Below are 19,511 nucleotides of genomic sequence, written 5' to 3' on the forward strand. Positions count from 1 at the left end.
AGCGTCTAAACTTCAAACTCATTTCTAACACTGTGACAAAGATGCTGCTGCATGGTGAGCTCACACATTGGAACCATGTTGTTTACACTCAACCTCCCAGAGTGACGGCTGGCATGGATGTTTTAGAAGGGTGGAATGAGAGGTGTGTTTGTGCCAGGCACTGAGGACCACCAGCATGCAGGGTGGTGAGGACCCCCAGCATGCAGGGTGGTGAGGACCACCAGCATGCAGGGTGGTGAGGACCCCCACCATGCAGGGTGGTGAGGACCACCAGCATGCAGGGTGGTGAGGACCATCAGCATGCAGGGTGGTGAGGACCCCCAGCATGCAGGGTGGTGAGGACCCCCAGCATGCAGGGTGGTGAGGACCCCCAGCATGCAGGGGGTCCTCACCACCCTGCTTTAGGAATTGTGTAAAACCTGTTAATATCAGATGAAGTCCCGTGGAGGGCCCAGACTCACAGAGACACACTGACACAGAGCTGCAGCTGTGAGGATGATGATGATGATGATGATGGCTACATGTGTAACAATATGATCTCCACATCAAATATCCACATTCTGACACAATGGAGCGTAGCTAAACTTCTCTAAAAGGCCAGACCGTACCGATGCAGGGTGGTGAGGACCACCAGCATGCAGGGTGGTGAGGACCACCAGCATGCAGAGTGGCAGCAGGGTGGGTGGGTGGCAGCCAACAGCAGGGCAGGGTGATGGGCAGTGCAGCAGGATGGCATCAGTCCATCAGTCCATCAGTACATCAGTCCATCAGTACATCAGTCCATCAGTACATCAGTCCATCAGTACACAGGCACATTAAAAAACTCGTGGCGGGGCTGGAAGAAGAGGAAGAGGAGGAGAGAGATTCACACAAGCTTTTTTTTAGACAGAAGACACACAGAAACCACAGCAAGACTTATTGACATCATCACATGGGACATGCGGGAGGTCACAGAGCGAGCAGGGTAAAATTAATATTAATAAATATTAACACACACTTTCAACCCGGCCTCCCTGTTTTGGACATTAATTCTGAACATGTTTGGAATGTGTTTTCTAAGAATTCTTCTCAGAAACGGTGAAAATAGCCAATCTACAAGTTCACAACAACGTGTCGCTGTGCAGCTTGTAGATCGTCTACTTTCGCTGTTCACTGTATGATGAAGTGTATCATGATCCACACAGAGTGAGTGTTGCTTGTGGCCACTGATCTCTATAGAGGTCTATTTTGCGATAGGTTGGTTAAGACGACAGTGATCCATGCAGTGATCCATACATCCATACTGTACATATTCCTGAGTGTTATGGCCTGCCTTAAACCTGGATTTACAGCCATACCATGTTGCAGTGTGGTAAGATGTAAACAACATTTAACATGTAAAAGGGATGACAGACAGACAAGGACAAGCCTTTGTTTGCTATCTATGCATACATCGACTGACACCTTCATAGAAACCCATAACTAACAGTAAAAGACCAAGGACGGATGGCACAATATTACACATTATCCTGATAATAAGTATGGAGATACACCACTAGTCAAAGCATTCTCACACCGGTTGGGGCCAAATCTGACCACTCTTTTGCTACGCTGGGACTCAGTATTCACCTCAGTAGGGCTAACATAAATAGTATTCACCTCAGTAGAGCTAACATACATAGTATTCACCTCAGTAGGGCTAACATAAATAGTATTCACCTCAGTAGGGCTAACATAAATAGTATTCACCTCAGTAGAGCTAACATACATAGTATTCACCTCAGTAGGGCTAACATACATAGTATTCACCTCAGTAGAGCTAACATAAATAGTATTCACCTCAGTAGGGCTAACATAAATAGTATTCACCTCAGTAGGGCTAACATAAATAGTATTCACCTCAGTAGAGCTAACATACATAGTATTCACCTCAGTAGAGCTAACATACATAGTATTCACCTCAGTAGAGCTAACATACATAGTATTCACCTCAGTAGAGCTAACATACATAGTATTCACCTCAGTAGGGCTAACATAAATAGTATTCACCTCAGTAGGGCTAATAGACATAGTATTCACCTCAGTAGAGCTAACATACATAGTATTCACCTCAGTAGAGCTAACATACATAGTATTCACCTCAGTAGAGCTAACATACATAGTATTCAGTATTCACCTCAGTAGGGCTAACATACATAGTATTCAGTATTCACCTCAGTAGGGCTAACATACATAGTATTCAGTATTCACCTCAGTAGGGCTAACAGACATATTATTCAGTATTCACCTCAGTAGAGCTAACATACATAGTATTCACCTCAGTAGAGCTAACATACATAGTATTCAGTATTCACCTCAGTAGAGCTAACATACATAGTATTCAGTATTCACCTCAGTAGGGCTAACAGACATATTATTCAGTATTCACCTCAGTAGAGCTAACATACATAGTATTCACCTCAGTAGAGCTAACATACATAGTATTCAGTATTCACCTCAGTAGGGCTAACATACATAGTATTCAGTATTCACCTCAGTAGGGCTAACATACATATTATTCAGTATTCACCTCAGTAGGGCTAACAGACATATTATTCAGTATTCACCTCAGTAGGGCTAACAGACATATTATTCAGTATTCACCTCAGTAGGGCTAATTCTGGAAAAGACCAGAGGATTCGGAGGCCATATTTGGGACCAGCACACCTGTGAGGCAAATATAGTTTTTAATGAGGACAGAAATGATGCTCTTAAATGAACCTATGGCACCTACACATGTTTACAGAGGATCTAAAGGTGAACTAAAGAGAACTAACAAATAGGACACCACCCCCACCCCATCAATCACCCAAACTACCACACATGACTCAGAGCATCTGCTGATGTGTCGTTTATTCAAGCAGGAGACGTGTTTGCTTTGCTTTATGCTAAAACAACACGGCAGCTCCTGAGAAAAGTTTCATTAAAGGCTTATTAAAATAGTTCCATCCAAATCCCCCGAGGCATGTTGTCCTTATTATTGTTCCATGCTATATGAATGCCTTAAAGCCCCCAGAGCTCTGAGTCAGGAGGCACCCTTCGGTTCCAAGCATGGCTTTAAGCTTAGCCATAACATTCCTGTGTCCACCAGTGTTGGAAAAACGACTGAATATCTTTACTCAAGTATCTGCAATGTAGAAATAAATTATTCAAAATGTACTTTACGTGAAAGTGCAAAAGTATTGGGATCAAAATGTACTTAAAAGTACCAAAAGTAGAATGTACTCATTATTATGCAGTATGTCGCATTTCACAAGTCAAATGTATTAAAATCATTTGAAAATAGCAGATCTACAAGCGATGCATTGTAAGCTTGCAGAATCTTACATTTTCAAATGGTCAAAATGTATGTAATGGGCTGAAGTGGACAATGCACGTTTTGTAATATCAAAATCTACAAAGTAACTACTCAAGATTTCAAATAATTGTAGAGGAGTAAAACGTTAAAAAGAATTTGCCTCTGAGGTGTAGTGGAGTAGAAGTAAAAGTAAAGTAAAAAAATACCTCAAAATTGTACAGTATTTGAGTACATGTACTTAGTTACTTTCCCACCACTGGTGTCCACTGACTACATACAGTACAGTCGATGATTTCACCATTATTTACAGTTAAGTGATTAATAAATCAGTTGTAGTAATAAATCATTAGGGATTAGTGGAGGAGGTGTGGGGTTGTGCTACCACTGTGACAACAGCTTGTGTGAGGGTGTCGTGCACCGAGAACAGCCGATCTCCAAGCTCACAACATGTGGCGCAGCCAAGCACTGTGAGCTTATAGATCGGCTATTTCCGTTGTGCACACACCTCTGTGCTAGATGTATACTTGATTTATACACAGAATAGCACTGTAGAAATGACACTCTGAGTGAACAAAAACATTACAATAATCATTACTACTGCTTTTACAAAGGTCATTGGGGTTAATTTGAAAGAGAACAAATATAAATAAATTAACTCTAAAAACATCTACCATAAAGATTTTTACTGGGACTCTACAAGAGCTCGTCATTGGGTAAACCTCCCCAGACTTCAGTCTGCCTCTACAGTAACTCCCTTTATACTAGTTATACGATGTCGTTGCGTGTCCAAAATGGCTCGATGTACAACAGCTACAGTATGAGTCTTTCAATGCACAACAAAGTGGTGCAATGTGGTGTAAATCAAGCATAAATGTTGTGATGCATTTTGCTTTTCTATACAGGGACGTGCATGATCAGGGTTTCATGACAAACCTAAGAATAAAAAGAAAATCTACGGCCAGAAAAGAAAACACTGCAGAGAGCCTGCCTGGACTACAGACACTGCAGAGAGCCTGCCTGGACTACAGACACTGCAGAGAGCCTGCCTGGACTACAGACACTGCAGAGAGCCTGCCTGGACTACAGACACTGCAGAGAACCTGTCTGGACTACAGACACTGCAGAGAACCTGCCTGGACTACAGACACTGCAGAGAACCTGCCTGGACTACAGACACTGCAGAGAACCTGCCTGGACTACAGACACTGCAGAGAACCTGCCTGGACTACAGACACTGCAGAGAACCTGCCTGGACTACAGACACTGCAGAGAACCTGCCTGGACTACAGACACTGCAGAGAACCTGCCTGGACTACAGACACTGCAGAGAACCTGCCTGGACTACAGACACTGCAGAGAACCTGCCTGGACTACAGACACTGCAGAGCCACTGAAAGCAAATGAGTTTGAACAGAAAGAGGTGTTTTGTTCAGGATGATAATTAGACAGAACACAGTGGATGATCATCCAGGCCAGAACCATTATTTGTGTCTCCTCTCCTCTCCTCTCCTCTCCTCTCCTCTCCTCTCCTCTCCTCTCCTCTCCTCTCAGTGAAGACAACAATGCCTCATTGTTGTGTGGAGCGTGAGCTGCACTGTCTCTCCTTACATGAACATCTCCCCAATTAATCCCCACAAGACTCTGATGAATGTACAAATGAAAACACTGCTCCAATGTGTCTGATGAATGTACAAATGAAAACACTGATCCAATGGGGCGGCATAGCTCAGGGGTGGAGAAACTGGTATTAGAGCACGAAGGGTATAAATCCCGAAGGGTTCCCAGTTCGAATCCGGGCTCCCCCTGAGTTAATGTCGAAGGGTCCTTGGGCAAGACTCTGAACCCCTAATTGCCTCCGGTGAGTAGGTTGGTGCCTTGCATGGCTTCCTCCGCCACCGGTGTATGAATGTGTGTGTGAATGGGTGAATGTAATGCACAATCTATGTAAAGCGCTTTGGATTAAAAGCGCTATATAAATGCACCATTTACCATTTACCATTTACCAATGTGTCTGATGCAAGCGCTTCAACAAACATACATGTGCAGTTTATGCACTGACCCAAACTTGTTTTACCACATTTACTTTTAAACTTGCGTTTATGTTTCAAAAGAGTTCAGAAATGTTGAAAATAGACAATATACAAGCTTGTAGATGAGCTATTTTCACTCTTTTCTTTCACCATTAAAAAGAAAAGTTACGTAGCTTGCAAGTTTAGTTCAGGCAGATATAGTGGAGAGGTTCACATTGTGCATTACTACTGTATGTGGGTGTGTTCAGTGATGTGCAAGACCAATATGTCAGGTCACCTGAGTCTGTATTCATTCTGTGCTCCTTCTGCGTTATGCGCTGTTTGATGAATCATATAAATAAAAAAGACTGTACATACAGTCTGAGAACAGGTGGGACAAGGAGAATTTTCTAATATTTACCGTTGATTCATTTCATTTAACAACCCAGACAGTGGTTGATGTTAATTACAGCCAGTTGACTACCGGTAATGTTTACTAACGGCCCAGTGGATACAGGAGACTGGAGATAATGAGAGGATGATAATAATAATGCTCTGTAGCTGCACATCGCTAAACATTTCTGTTTGTGGCATATTGAAGTATTAATATTAGAAATGCTGCTGGTTGATCAAGTTATTGTTAGTGTTAGAGATTACATCTATATTATGATTTATGGCATTACTACTAGTAGAGACACAGATTAAAGGTTATTATTAGCGGGGGGGGGGGGGGGGGGGGGGGGCAACACACCAGTAACTACAATATCCAGGGTGCATTTCGTGGCAATATTTGTGACAATATTGTTGTTGCTGTTGAGTTGCTCCCACCCAGAGTAGTAGTAGTGAGTCTGTCTGCTTCTAAAGGCTATTTTATTTGATATCCTTCCATCCACACTCTGTCCGTACACTGCAACATCCTGAGTGCTTATTTAGCTCTGAGAGGATACACATGGAACCAAATGGACCCTTAATGGGTGCATCTGGTTTAGGGCTGCAATTCACAAGGAATCAATTATCCTAGTGATTATTCTATTGATTACTTGTTCGATTAATCGAAAGATCGAAAAGGGTGTTTTCTTTTCTTTTTAGACAAGAACAAATTTATTGACTTTGTTGTACTACAGTGTGCCGCCAAAATAATGAAAATAACTGATCAAGCTCAATAAAAGCTCTCAACTTAAAACAAACAATTTTATGTATTTTGGAAAATTTCTCTGGGTTGAATCTATTAGTCGGATGAAGTGGTGCAGCCTTAACCTGGGTCCCTGTCTGGACTCTCAGAGGGTTCTCTCTTAACGTGGGTCCCTGTAAGGACCCTCAGAGGGTTCTCTCTTAACGTGGGTCCCTGTAAGGACCCTCAGAGGGTTCTCTCTTAACGTGGGTCCCTGTAAGGACTCTCAGAAGGTTCTCTCTTCACTCAGGACTTTACTAGCGTACGAGGCGGTGGATGGACGAAGGTATGAACATGATAATAGCCTCCAGACTACGCTAAGCTAGCGCTACGGTTAGCACCGCGTTAGAGGAACGCAGCTCTCCACCAAACTGTACCTGGAAACAGTCGCATCTGAAAGTCTATATTCTGTAAAAATCAACAAGAGAAATGTGAAGAGAAGAGGCACAGAGAAGAGGAACAAACATGTCAGCTGCAAATCAACACAGAGATCAGATCAAGCTAAACGGACAAGGGGGGAGGGGAACAAGAAGGGTGGGGGAAGTAGGGGTGTCTATGTCAACAGCGAGGAATCGAGGAGTGGAATGCTCCCGGTTTTTGCAAAAGGTTCAAGGCCCTCGTGGCTTAGGAGCAACGAATCTGATCACAAGGGTGGGGGACGAAGATTTTCTATTCTGGCTCCCTAACGGTGTGGAGTTTTTACTTGAGTATTAATCAAATACTAGTATTTTAATCTTCTTTGTACTTTCTTCACTACAGTGTGCCAAGTGCTACAATATCTGAAAATGCAGTCAGTCAGTTATTCTGAACACCAGAAAAACATATTTCAGTCCTTTTGACATCTCTGTATATAGTATGCCTAGGGCTGGGTCATATGGACAACATCTAATATGTTTTTGACCAAGAATCTCCATATCATGATTATATCGTATCATGATATCATTGCAGCAAGTTGTGAGCTTGTAGATCGGCTATTCAGGCTATTTGTAAAATATTTCTGTCACTTTGATGCTGTCCATACTGTACTTGTTGTTCTTGCTGTACTCCTGTACTCTGCTTTTAACTGCTGTACTGTCTTTGGCAGCTGCTGTGTGAACATCTTATCTCACTTTATAAGAAAGACAACACTTACACCATATGATATTAATGATATTATCATTCACAATATTCAGACAATACGTACTCTCGTTTCACAGTGTCGATAAAACATCGACAGAAGGCCCAGCCCTTCCTCTGTCCTCACCAACGTTTGATAAAGTCACATACAGATGTAGAAATGTTAAAATGACTTCTGGCGTCGTCCACCGCTGAATCTAGACGGCACTGTTTGATGTTCATGCCAGTGTTTTGGGGACACAGCTTTCCAAGTCTCTTAAGCCCGATTCAAACTGTGTATATTACAAGTGAGCGGATGGGTGGTGTTAGCCTTAGATTTGATGTGTTTTATCCATGTCGATATTTCCAATCTACGAGTGTCTTAGCGTTCAACCCCCCATGCTGCCCTGGAATGTCAGCAGTACAGCCCGCAAGGCTCCGAACATGCACCAATGCAAAATATAAGATGCTTACCCTCGTGCCCCAAATGTTAACTGGGCTCGCGGAGTCTTCGCACAATGTATTAGTATATTTGTCAATAAGTGTTTTAAGTTTCCAATGGGCGGTAGGTCTGCCTGCTGCAGGAGTCAGGGTTAGGGTTAGATGAACAGGTGTGGTCAGTGGAGATAGAATCTCACCTCCTGCAGAATGTTAGCCCGCTACAGAGGGAGAGTCTAAGGTGGTGTGGTCAGTATGATGTGGTCAGTGTAGAGTCTAAGGTGGTGTGGTCAGTATGGATGTGGTCAGTGTAGAGTCTAAGGTGGTGTGGTCAGTATGGATGTGGTCAGTGTAGAGTCTAAGGTGGTGTGGTCAGTATGGGTGTGGTCAGTGTAGAGTCTAAGGTGGTGTGGTCAGTATGATGTGGTCAGTGTAGAGTCTAAGGTGGTGTGGTCAGTATGATGTGGTCAGTGTAGAGTCTAAGGTGGTGTGGTCAGTATGGATGTGGTCAGTGTAGAGTCTAAGGTGGTGTGGTCAGTATGGATGTGGTCAGTGTAGAGTCTAAGGTGGTGTGGTCAGTATGATGTGGTCAGTGTAGAGTCTAAGGTGGTGTGGTCAGTATGATGTGGTCAGTGGAGAGTCTAAGGTGGTGTGGTCAGTATGATGTGGTCAGTGTAGAGTCTAAGGTGGTGTGGTCAGTATGATGTGGTCAGTGTAGAGTCTAAGGTGGTGTGGTCAGTATGATGTGGTCAGTGGAGAGTCTAAGGTGGTGTGGTCAGTATGGATGTGGTCAGTGTAGAGTCTAAGGTGGTGTGGTCAGTATGATGTGGTCAGTGTAGAGTCTAAGGTGGTGTGGTCAGTATGATGTGGTCGGTATGATGTGGTCAGTGTAGAGTCTAAGGTGGTGTGGTCAGTGTAGAGTCTAAGGTGGTGTGGTCAGTATGGATGTGGTCAGTGTAGAGTCTAAGGTGGTGTGGTCAGTATGATGTGGTCGGTATGATGTGGTCAGTGTAGAGTCTAAGGTGGTGTGGTCAGTGTAGAGTCTAAGGTGGTGTGGTCAGTATGGATGTGGTCAGTGGAGAGTCTAAGGTGGTGTGGTCAGTATGGATGTGGTCGGTATGATGTGGTCAGTGTAGAGTCTAAGGTGGTGTGGTCAGTATGATGTGGTCAGTGTAGAGTCTAAGGTGGTGTGGTCAGTATGGATGTGGTCGGTATGATGTGGTCAGTGTAGAGTCTAAGGTGGTGTGGTCAGTATGATGTGGTCAGTGTAGAGTCTAAGGTGGTGTGGTCAGTATGGATGTGGTCAGTGTAGAGTCTAAGGTGGTGTGGTCAGTATGATGTGGTCAGTGTAGAGTCTAAGGTGGTGTGGTCAGTATGATGTGGTCAGTGGAGAGTCTAAGGTGGTGTGGTCAGTATGATGTGGTCAGTGTGGAGTCTAAGGTGGTGTGGTCAGTATGGTGTGGTCAGTGTAGAGTCTAAGGTGGTGTGGTCAGTATGGATGTGGTCAGTGTAGAGTCTAAGGTGGTGTGGTCAGTATGATGTGGTCAGTGGAGAGTCTAAGGTGGTGTGGTCAGTATGGTGTGGTCAGTGTAGAGTCTAAGGTGGTGTGGTCAGTATGGATGTGGTCAGTGTAGAGTCTAAGGTGGTGTGGTCAGTATGATGTGGTCAGTGTAGAGTCTAAGGTGGTGTGGTCAGTATGATGTGGTCAGTGTAGAGTCTAAGGTGGTGTGGTCAGTGTAGAGTCTAAGGTGGTGTGGTCAGTATGATGTGGTCAGTGTAGAGTCTAAGGTGGTGTGGTCAGTATGATGTGGTCAGTGTAGAGTCTAAGGTGGTGTGGTCAGTATGGATGTGGTCGGTATGATGTGGTCAGTATGATGTGGTCAGTGGAGAGTCTAAGGTGGTGTGGTCAGTATGGATGTGGTCGGTATGATGTGGTCAGTGTAGAGTCTAAGGTGGTGTGGTCAGTGTAGAGTCTAAGGTGGTGTGGTCAGTATGGTGTGGTCAGTGTAGAGTCTAAGGTGGTGAGGTCAGTATGGGTGTGGTCAGTGTAGAGTCTAAGGTGGTGTGGTCAGTATGGATGTGGTCAGTGTAGAGTCTAAGGTGGTGTGGTCAGTATGATGTGGTCAGTGTAGAGTCTAAGGTGGTGTGGTCAGTATGGATGTGGTCAGTGTAGAGTCTAAGGTGGTGTGGTCAGTATGGATGTGGTCAGTGCAGAGTCTAAGGTGGTGTGGTCAGTATGATGTGGTCAGTGTAGAGTCTAAGGTGGTGTGGTCAGTGTAGAGTCTAAGGTGGTGTGGTCGGTATGATGTGGTCAGTGTAGAGTCTAAGGTGGTGTGGTCAGTGTAGAGTCTAAGGTGGTGAGGTCAGTATGATGTGGTCAGTGTAGAGTCTCACCTCCTGCAGAAGGTCAGCCTGCTCGATGGCCTTCAGAACGTTCTTCTTGGAGGTCTCCTGAGCCTCTCCTCCCAGAAGGAACTCATCCAGGATGAAGTAGGCCTTCTCAAAGTTGAAGATGATGTCCAGCTCACACACCTGTTCCAACAAGACAACCAAGGAGCACACATGGCCTTATGAGTGGACTTGTTGCATATTTATGTTTACTGTATTATGAACTTTGGTAGCACAGTTGGGTGTACAGTACTATAGCAGCTGTTGGGCAGGAATCTTGAATGTCCATATTTCATAGTTTAAGGATATTTCATGGACTACTGCCATATTTTGGACGCTGTCGTATGACAGTGTTGTGTGAATTTATGAATCTATGAGCGTGTGAAGACCGCTGTGAAGGTTTTCCCCTATAAAATGACAAGCCCAAAATAGGGAGGCGAGGTTGAAAGTGGTTGTTTGTGTCTGTGGGTTTCATAAATATTTTACCAATGAAAAGCACTAAGAGAGTTTGATTAAAGGACAACTTTGTTTTTTTACAACAAGGGTTCATATTTTTAGATAGTCATTAGAGAGAGTGTTAAAATGTTTGCATTAACTTGTGTCAATCATTTTAGTGATTTTAACAATTTTGATTTGCATGCATGACCCCAGGTTGGGGCCACTTGTACTCATGCCCCCAACCAAAAAAATAAAATACCAAAATAAAACAATGAAAACATTTTAACACTCATCTTTTCTTTTATTACAATCTAAAATATGAACCCGTTGTAAAAATAAAAAAGAATTGTGCTTAAATAATAACTATATTGGATCCATTTGAAGACAGGTTTTTTTGTGTTTTAAATTTTTCTTTATATGCAAAAGGTGTGATTATTTCAAAACCATTTCACCATACAGTGTGAGTAACTGGAATGAGCTACTTCTGGTTACTCGTTCACAAGCACAGAAGCAACAGATAAAGATGATGGACAATATTTGGACAGGTAGCCATTAGCTATACAATCCAAGGTTCTACCAGTGTTCAACATCGCTTGAATGAAAGAGTAAAAAATAAATGTGAGAACGCACGCTGCCAAAGTATTTATCCAGCAGCTCCACGTATCTGTGGATGATCTCCAAGGTAATGAGCTCATTGTCCTGGTCCTCGATGGCACAGCAGAAATACAGGCTGGCATATCTGGAAAACACAGCAGAAATACAGGCTGGCATATCTGGAAAACACAGCAGAAATCATTTCATCTGGAAGGGGGAGGGAGAACCAAAACCTACTCTGTAGGTAACTGTACTGTACCATCAATGCCATACAGAGGATGGAGCTAGAGCTGAGTCTGTGCAGCTTAAAGCAGTGGTTCCCAAGGTTTTTAGCTCAAGACCCATAAGAGAAATGAAATATTCACCCGGGACCCAAACTACTGAAAATAGCCGATCTACAAGCTACTTCTTAAACATTTGTTTTCTAATTTATTACATTTCTCGATTTTTCTTAGATGTTTTCATGGAATTACACAAAAATATAGGAAACTGAAGAATTAAGGGACCCATACAAATGTGTCCGCGACCCACAAATGGATCTCGACCCAGTGTTTGGGAAACAGTGACTTAAATACTAGTGGAGGGAGCCCAGAGAGATATATGCATCTCAAGTCATTTCAAAAGGTGCTTATTTCTGGTCAATTGAGACTGAGAGCACAAGGTATTGTTTTAGAGCAGGGGTCTTCAACCACTTGATCCCTAACGTCCATATTCGGAGAACTTTAGCCAAAAATAGCAGATCGGCTATTTTCGGCAAAAAGCTTTGGTGTAGAGAGAGGGGGAAAAGAGCAGACTAAGTACAGAGTGAAAGGTCAAGTTTTACAAGTATTGACCGTTCAAGTGGTTAAATATCTGAAAACACAAATTGACATGAATGCAAAATACAGGTTGTGGGGGTCCCTACTTCATCTCTCTCTCAACTAAGGGGTCCTTGGACTGAAAAGACCCCTGTTTTAGAGAGAGCCTGAAGCAGGATGCAGACAGCGTTCTCCGTGGTGGGTCCAGCCTATATACTGTACTCATGCAGCTAACTAACTGCAGTACATTCCCACCGTGTGGGTGGATTGTTTAGCTGTGCTAGGCTCGGTCCAGACTCCAGCCTCACTCTGCCCCCTGATCCCTCATCCACAGTAATCCCTCAGGCTTTGCTCCAGCATGTGACCATGTGACCACTGGCTAATCACAGCCTGAGTCATGTGACCACTGGCTAATCACAGCAGTCAGTGGACTCTTCACAACGCAGGCAGCGTGAGGAGGGCAGCAGGGTCGCTGTGGACGGCCACAGACGCAGCGCAGGTCAAGACTTAAAAAGCTCAGTCTTATTGCAGCACCCTTAACTAATGCAGCGGAGAATGTCATTATTACGGACTGTATTTCTGTCACAGAGAAGACCAGATTGTGGTAGAGAATTATGGCCCTAAAGACTTGAAGCCGCCACCTCCTTTAATGCCTTGTCTTTATGACAAAATATAGCCTACATTTTCAAGCATTTCAGGGTACATTGTCAAGTGCAACAGTCAACAGAGCATAAGAATATTGAGCATTTAAAATCAATATCATCCATTAAGACTACATGAAGGTAGGCAGTTTGTTTTAATTGACGACAATGCAACAACAGCCTGCAGATTGTGTACAGTAGTTCTGAGCACAAGTCTAGGTTCTACTGTAACCAGATGAGATAATTAGATCACCTGCTGCCAAGGAATGAGCAGCGGTCCAAAGAGAAAACACACTTCCAAAGTGTCTACATTGTGAAGGCCACAAGCACATGGCTTTCTTATTGTAAATATGAAGATTATGGCGTGTGCACAAAATGCCTGGGCCAATGTGGGATGAAGCAGGAGATACATAAAGCCAGATGTAGGAGCGGTTTTCACCGCTCAGAAAACATACAGAAACAAGTGGACTGATGAGTCTATGAGGGGGACATCCTTATCCTCCAGTTGTTTACCTCACTGGATGTGTCACAGCTACTGTGTCCTGCACGTTAATGTTTGCTGTTAATAGTGAGCTGTTGCCAAATGCCTGCATGAAACAGCAGTCAGCAGTTCTTATAAAACTACCAGGGGACATGGGGACAAACTGTACGGCCGTTTAGCCAGCTAAACAGTTTATCTTTTCCCAGAGAAGAGGGCTAAGATGATGTGAATTAAGGGCACAAAGAAAGGAAGCCATTTGAGTTCATGTTCACTTTGAGCAACAGTTAACCCAAAGTGTGTTAAACTTCTACTTAATGTTCATACTAAATAGTTGACAGATGGACGAGCCACAAGTTACAATACAACTATCCCAGTTTCAAGCCAGGTTTTCAGGCTCAAAAGCCACCCAAGCAAAGCTGGGGGTTTGGTACTTTGGGACCAGAACATTATTTCACAGTTTCCCTGAGAAATATTCATATCAAGGTTTAAATGGATTGAACCTGAATAGGAAAGTTTGGAAGGATTTGGTCCAACAACCAGTGTCAGTCCATTTGCTCTTTTAGTAGAAACTTCAATCAGTGAAGCATCTCCAGACTGGGCTCCTGTTCAATGGATGCTAATCACACAAACAAAGCTTTGCTCACATGCTTCAGTAGATTATTCCTTGTTCCTGTTGAAAACAAAGGCACTGGTCTGGGTTTGATCCTGGGCCAGGGTTACAACATGCGGTGGAAGATTAACCTCAATCACACAGGAATTATTGGAAGTAAAAACTTCAACCATGGAAGCACACATGAGACCACCGAGGAAGAGCATTGAAGTGTAAGTTCTGTTCAGTTTACACACAACTGCACCCAAAGGACCAGAATGGTTGTGTTTTATCCTTTTGACAGATATGTAAATATATGTTCATATACAGTAAATTAATGTTTGTCAATAAAAACTTAAATTAAAGTACACAGCAGTGATTCTCAACCCTTTTCATTTCAAGATCCCCCAGTTTGACCCCCAAGGTGACTGCCCGGTGCCCAGCCCACCATCGACTCCACCAGGGTGCCATCGGATTTGTCCAGTGTCTAATCGGTTTATATAAACACAATTGGCCCGTGTTGTTGCAGGGATGGTGATATTTTTTTGTTCCCATTTATTCTTAGTATTTTCTGTGTTGGCAGGCAAGGATTCTAGAAGGCCCTTATAAAATCCAGAGATCGATCTGAGAGACTTTACTGGCGTCCTTAACAGTAAGTCGACTTTAGATGGTTTAGGTTCAATAAGAGACTGTTGCTTAGACTGGACCATATGCCTGGCTTGAAAGAAACGAAATAGATGTGTAGAAGGTATAGTGTACAAAGTGATTTATTTCTTTAATGCCTGTGTCATACCAAGGTTTGAAGGTGTTATCATTAAAAGATGTCGGGAGAGAAGGGTTGTTCCATATTGGAGTGAATGGAGAGAGTAAGTCCTTATGTTTGGCAAAACTGTTGATGTCTTTACAGATTTTCCAGCTATTATTTGTCACTGCACATACAGTACTCATATGGGCTGGAGCAGCACCTGCCAGGAGAGAGTGCTTAGTGGGAGGAGTAGGACGAAGGCTCTATACGTCCTCCCGGTAGGGGCTCCTCACTCGAGGGTGAGTCAGTAGGATAAAACAGTACAGTCCTCCCGGTGGGGGCTCCTCACTGGCAGGTGAGCCAGTAGGATACAACAGTACAGTCCTCCCGGTGGGGGCTCCTCACTGGCAGGTGAGTCAGTAGGATACAACAGTACAGTCCTCCCGGTGGGGGCTCCTCACTGGCAGGTGAGTCAGTAGGATACAACAGTACAGTCCTCCCGTGGGGGCTCCTCACTGGCAGGTGAGCCAGTAGGATATAACAGTGACAACAACAACCCACATATGTGTATGGGAGGCATCAGTTTAGCATAACAACTACATTGGGGAGAAAAAGGAGTAAAAAGCAAAACAACAACTATAACTAAAAAAATCACACCCAATGTGAAGTGAGCGGTGGCCGTGCTTGCATAACGTCTTCAGACTAGGATATAGGTCTAGGATGTAATTGGTGATGTAATACAAGCTACACACACACATTGCTATGGCAAAACGCTGAGGAAAAAGTGGCTACAGACACACGCACAGCCACTCTATGGAGCGGTTTACCACCACTCAAAAAGGTGCAATTCTGTGAAATTGCAAGTGTGGTTGCCTATTTATAGGCTATACGTGATGCCACGCCATACGTGATGGCTATACTTGCACCACCAGCTTGCACCACTCCTCCGTCTCCTCAATGGACTTAAGGAGTAACTCTATAAAGTCTTGCACCACTCCTCCAATGAACTCTTTGGTGTTTGGGTTTACTCTATAAAGTGTTACTCTATGAAGTTTGGAGAGAATAATAGTGTGTTGCCTATAGCAACCACACTAACAGATATATAAAAGATGTTTGAGGAGTGAGGAGGGCAGAGTGTGGAAGGCAGACGTCATGCCATGTGTTGTTGTGCCAGCCATGTGTCTGGGTCACCCTGTGTGCCCATGTGTTGTTGGCACAGCGACACAGCGTCTAACGAGACAACATGAATGGCCGTCTCTCTTCTTGTCGTGTGAGTTACATGATGATGATGATGATGATGATGATGAAGATGATGATGCAATGCATCGCTGGCCTGACCCATAACTTCATTGTGCACCACAGAGCACACAGCAGCGACAAGACGATGAGGATTCATTCATTCATTCATTGTCTCCACCAGGAGAGTGAGAGTATGTTTTTCATTCCTTCATTCCACTGACCTCTTGTAAACGATCTTGACCTCCCTCCACTCCAGGAAGCTGCACATCTTGGGCTTCCTGGCCAGGATGGTCTGGACCAGCTCTCTGGAGATCTTCTTCTTCTCCTTCTCACACAGAGGAACGTACCACTTCTGGAGCCTCAGCTTGCCCTGCCGACTGAACAGCAACATGAACTGCATCTGCACCACAACACAGAGAAATACACATGAACATGAACTGCATCTGAACAGAGAGAAATACACATGAACATGAACTGCATCTGCACAGAGAGAAATACACATGAACATGAACTGCATCTGAACAGAGAGAAATACACATGAACATGAACTGCATCTGCACAGAGAGAAATACACATGAACATGAACTGCATCTGAACAGAGAGAAATACACATGAACATGAACTGCATCGGCACACGACACAGAGAGAAATACACGTGAACATGAACTGCATCTGAACACAACAGAGAGAAATACACATGAACATGAACTGCATCTGAACAGAGAGAAATACACATGAACTGCATCTACTGTACACAAGAAACAACACACACACACACACACACACATGAACATGGACTGCATCTGCATTCTGCACAAAGCACAACAAACACAGAGTGAACACACATGATCATGGACTGCAGGGCCGTGCAAAGGGACCATTTACCAGTTTGTAATTCAGAGTCTAGTGTATGCTTATGAATACACACAGATTAGTTAATATTAACACAGGAATTCACTGTTCAGAGATAGAGGGTGGGGTGGGGGGTATAATGGGAGGCACTCTCCATTCCGACATGTCGCCACTCCGAAATGGACTTCTTATTGTCGGAGTGGCGACACTCCCATGGGCCTAAGGTTTAGGGTTAGGGGTAGAGATAGGGTTAGTGTCGGAATGGAGACATGTCGGAAAGGAGACCTGTCGGAGTGGAGAGATGCACCCGGGTATAGTATAACAACAGAATAGGATGCATGGTACATAGAGATCCATCTAAAACAATTAGAATATTGTGTAAAAGTTCATTTTCTTTTGAAATATAATTGAGCTTGTAGATCTGCTATTTCCAAACATTTTGTACTTTTACTTTTGGTACTTTAAGTACATGTTGATGCCAGCCCACGGTATTTTGCAGGGACTTGATGACAATGAATTGAGTACAACGGACCCCAATGTAAACAAGCCATTGTGCTTTCTTGGGTTTAAATCCTATTATTTAGTAGACCTTGTATCTGAACTGTACTGTCATGTATTCTTCTATGTGAACTGCTAATAAAGTATTCAATCAATCAAATAAGAACACTGAGCTGGTAGCTCATGAAGCATCACTGGCAGATGATAGAGCAGCCTGTAGTTATTAACAACAGCTCCTTGACATTATAATAGTACTTTAGAGAACCACTAACTCTAGCCTGGAAACTGAGTCTGTACAGTCATGTATCATATTGATATGTCATCATTGCCATGTGCAAGAGACACTCAGTCACTCAGTCACTCACACACACACACACACACACACACACACACACACACACACGGGGGAAGAATATAGAGACAGTCAGGCAGTCAGCTACTACATGAAGAATGAAACCATTCACCATCAACATTAACAATGCACGTCTTTCCTCCCAATGAAATAACGACATTAACACTTCTATTAGACCACCTAACTACTAGCTATTATATTATTAACAACATTATCACTTCTATTAGAACAAACTACAACTACTAGTCCATCATTATATAATATAGACTATGGTATGTTAGACGGAACTATATTAGTCTTAACCAGTGGTGCAGTGGTGATTCAATGTTTGAACACACATGTATTGGAATGAATAAGTGAATATATAGTGGTCCAACTCCAAACAGCTTTAAAGGGAAGTCAACCAGCACCGTTCACTGTTTCCACCTGCTCTCTGTCGTTAATAACATAACAAACACCCAGCAGTAGCAGCTTCTAATTTACACACAACACAACACAACACAACACAACACAACACAACACAACACAACACACACATGCTGTCAAATGAACTTACCTTGAACAAACAGAATCCCACAGTAGTTTGTTGTTGTCGTTGTTAAAGTGACATTCATTCACTCTCTGAGCTCAAACTACTAACTCACACACACACGGCTCATTGACTGCTGCCTCGCCATTGGTCACGAGAGCCGCGCACGGCGGCGCTCATTGGCTGCTGCGTCCCTGTAGCCCCGCCTTGCCGGTATGCCTTTGCGTCGTGATTGGCTGTTTCGCCACGTCAATCATAACGGTCTACTTCTTGAGGATGTTGTGGTTCAACTTATTGTTAGAAACAAACTATAAATACTATTAAGTTAAAAACACAGCGTATCAATATAATTATAATATTAGAAACAAACTATAAATAACATGAAGTTAAACACAGCGTGTTTATAATAAACCAATAAACAGAGGACGACCGTCGCCTGGTAACCATGGTAACATGGTGTACTGCGGCGCGAGACGTTTTCAACAAAACGCGAGGGGGCGTGTCATTGAGGTGACGTCACCGCGTGTGACGTGGCACCGTAAACAAATAAAGCTGAGCGCCAACAGTTGTGATCTTCAGTGTGCATCTTCTCTCAAAGAGAACACATTTTAACTCCTTAGCTCTCCATATACCTCAATATCTCTTTATCTCTATCTTTTAAAACAGTCTTACAGCTTTGTATCTCTCCATCTTTCATTCTCTACTTCAACATCATTTTCCCCCCATCTTTTAAACACTCTTCTTTCCTGCACACTCACTTACTAGCCTAGTAACATAACATGGCAACTATGTTGTCCACATTTCACATTGACGACAGTTTGACCAGCCTGCACTGGCTGCACAACGTGTCCATCCCCAGGTCAGAGCCTCCAGACAGAGAGAACACCAGGGTTGACAGTTACAAGCCTGTTGCTGCTGCTACTCGCCCTGCAAGCAGCAGCCTCCACCAGGGCAAAGTAGCTGCCATCCTGGGGGCTCCAGACAGGGGGAACAGGGTGGTTGCTGCTGCTTGCCCTCCAAGCAGCAGCAACCACCAGGGCAGCGCTGGTTCCTTATCCAGCCCTCTGGTTGGGGACACAGTGGCTGCGGACCCAGAGAGCCCTGCTAGCTCCCACCATGTTCCCCTTATTCCACTGGTGAAGGTAGCGCACCAGACTACTGGCTCCACCACCAGACCGAGGTACTCTTACACCAGTCTGATCTACATGGCCATTCAAGCCAAAAAGACCCAGGTCACTCTCTCCTGGATCTACTGGTGGATGGAGGAGAATTTCCCCTTCTACCGGCAGGCGGAGAAGACAACCTGGCAGAGCTCAGTTCGCCACAACCTGACCACGTC

General features: G+C 43.8%; 1 protein-coding gene across 2 annotated transcripts; it reads right to left on the reverse strand.

The window, feature by feature from the left end:
• Window positions 1-734: 734 nt before the first annotated feature.
• LOC308282482 (AP-1 complex subunit sigma-2) lies at window positions 735-18,266 on the reverse strand (the record flags this gene model as incomplete). 2 transcript variants are annotated; one of them, XM_080722841.1, is made up of 6 exons in its annotated part: window positions 18,200-18,266; window positions 16,163-16,341; window positions 11,486-11,594; window positions 10,424-10,561; window positions 6,874-6,904; window positions 2,633-2,685 (listed from the first exon to the last, which is right to left on the reverse strand). In XM_080722841.1, exons 2-6 carry the CDS (start codon window positions 16,339-16,341, stop codon window positions 2,633-2,635), a joined length of 510 nt encoding a protein of 169 aa, XP_080578967.1. In that variant the 5' UTR covers window positions 18,200-18,266. The 2 variants fall into 2 exon arrangements, with proteins under 2 accessions (XP_080578968.1, XP_080578967.1); XM_080722842.1 differs by lacking the exons at window positions 2,633-2,685; window positions 6,874-6,904 and adding an exon at window positions 735-835.
• Between the last annotated feature and the right edge of the window lie 1,245 nt (window positions 18,267-19,511).

This window comes from Nannobrachium achirus (genome assembly GCF_963921795.1).
Source record: "Nannobrachium achirus genome assembly, chromosome: 1".
NCBI lineage: Eukaryota > Metazoa > Chordata > Actinopteri > Myctophiformes > Myctophidae > Nannobrachium > Nannobrachium achirus.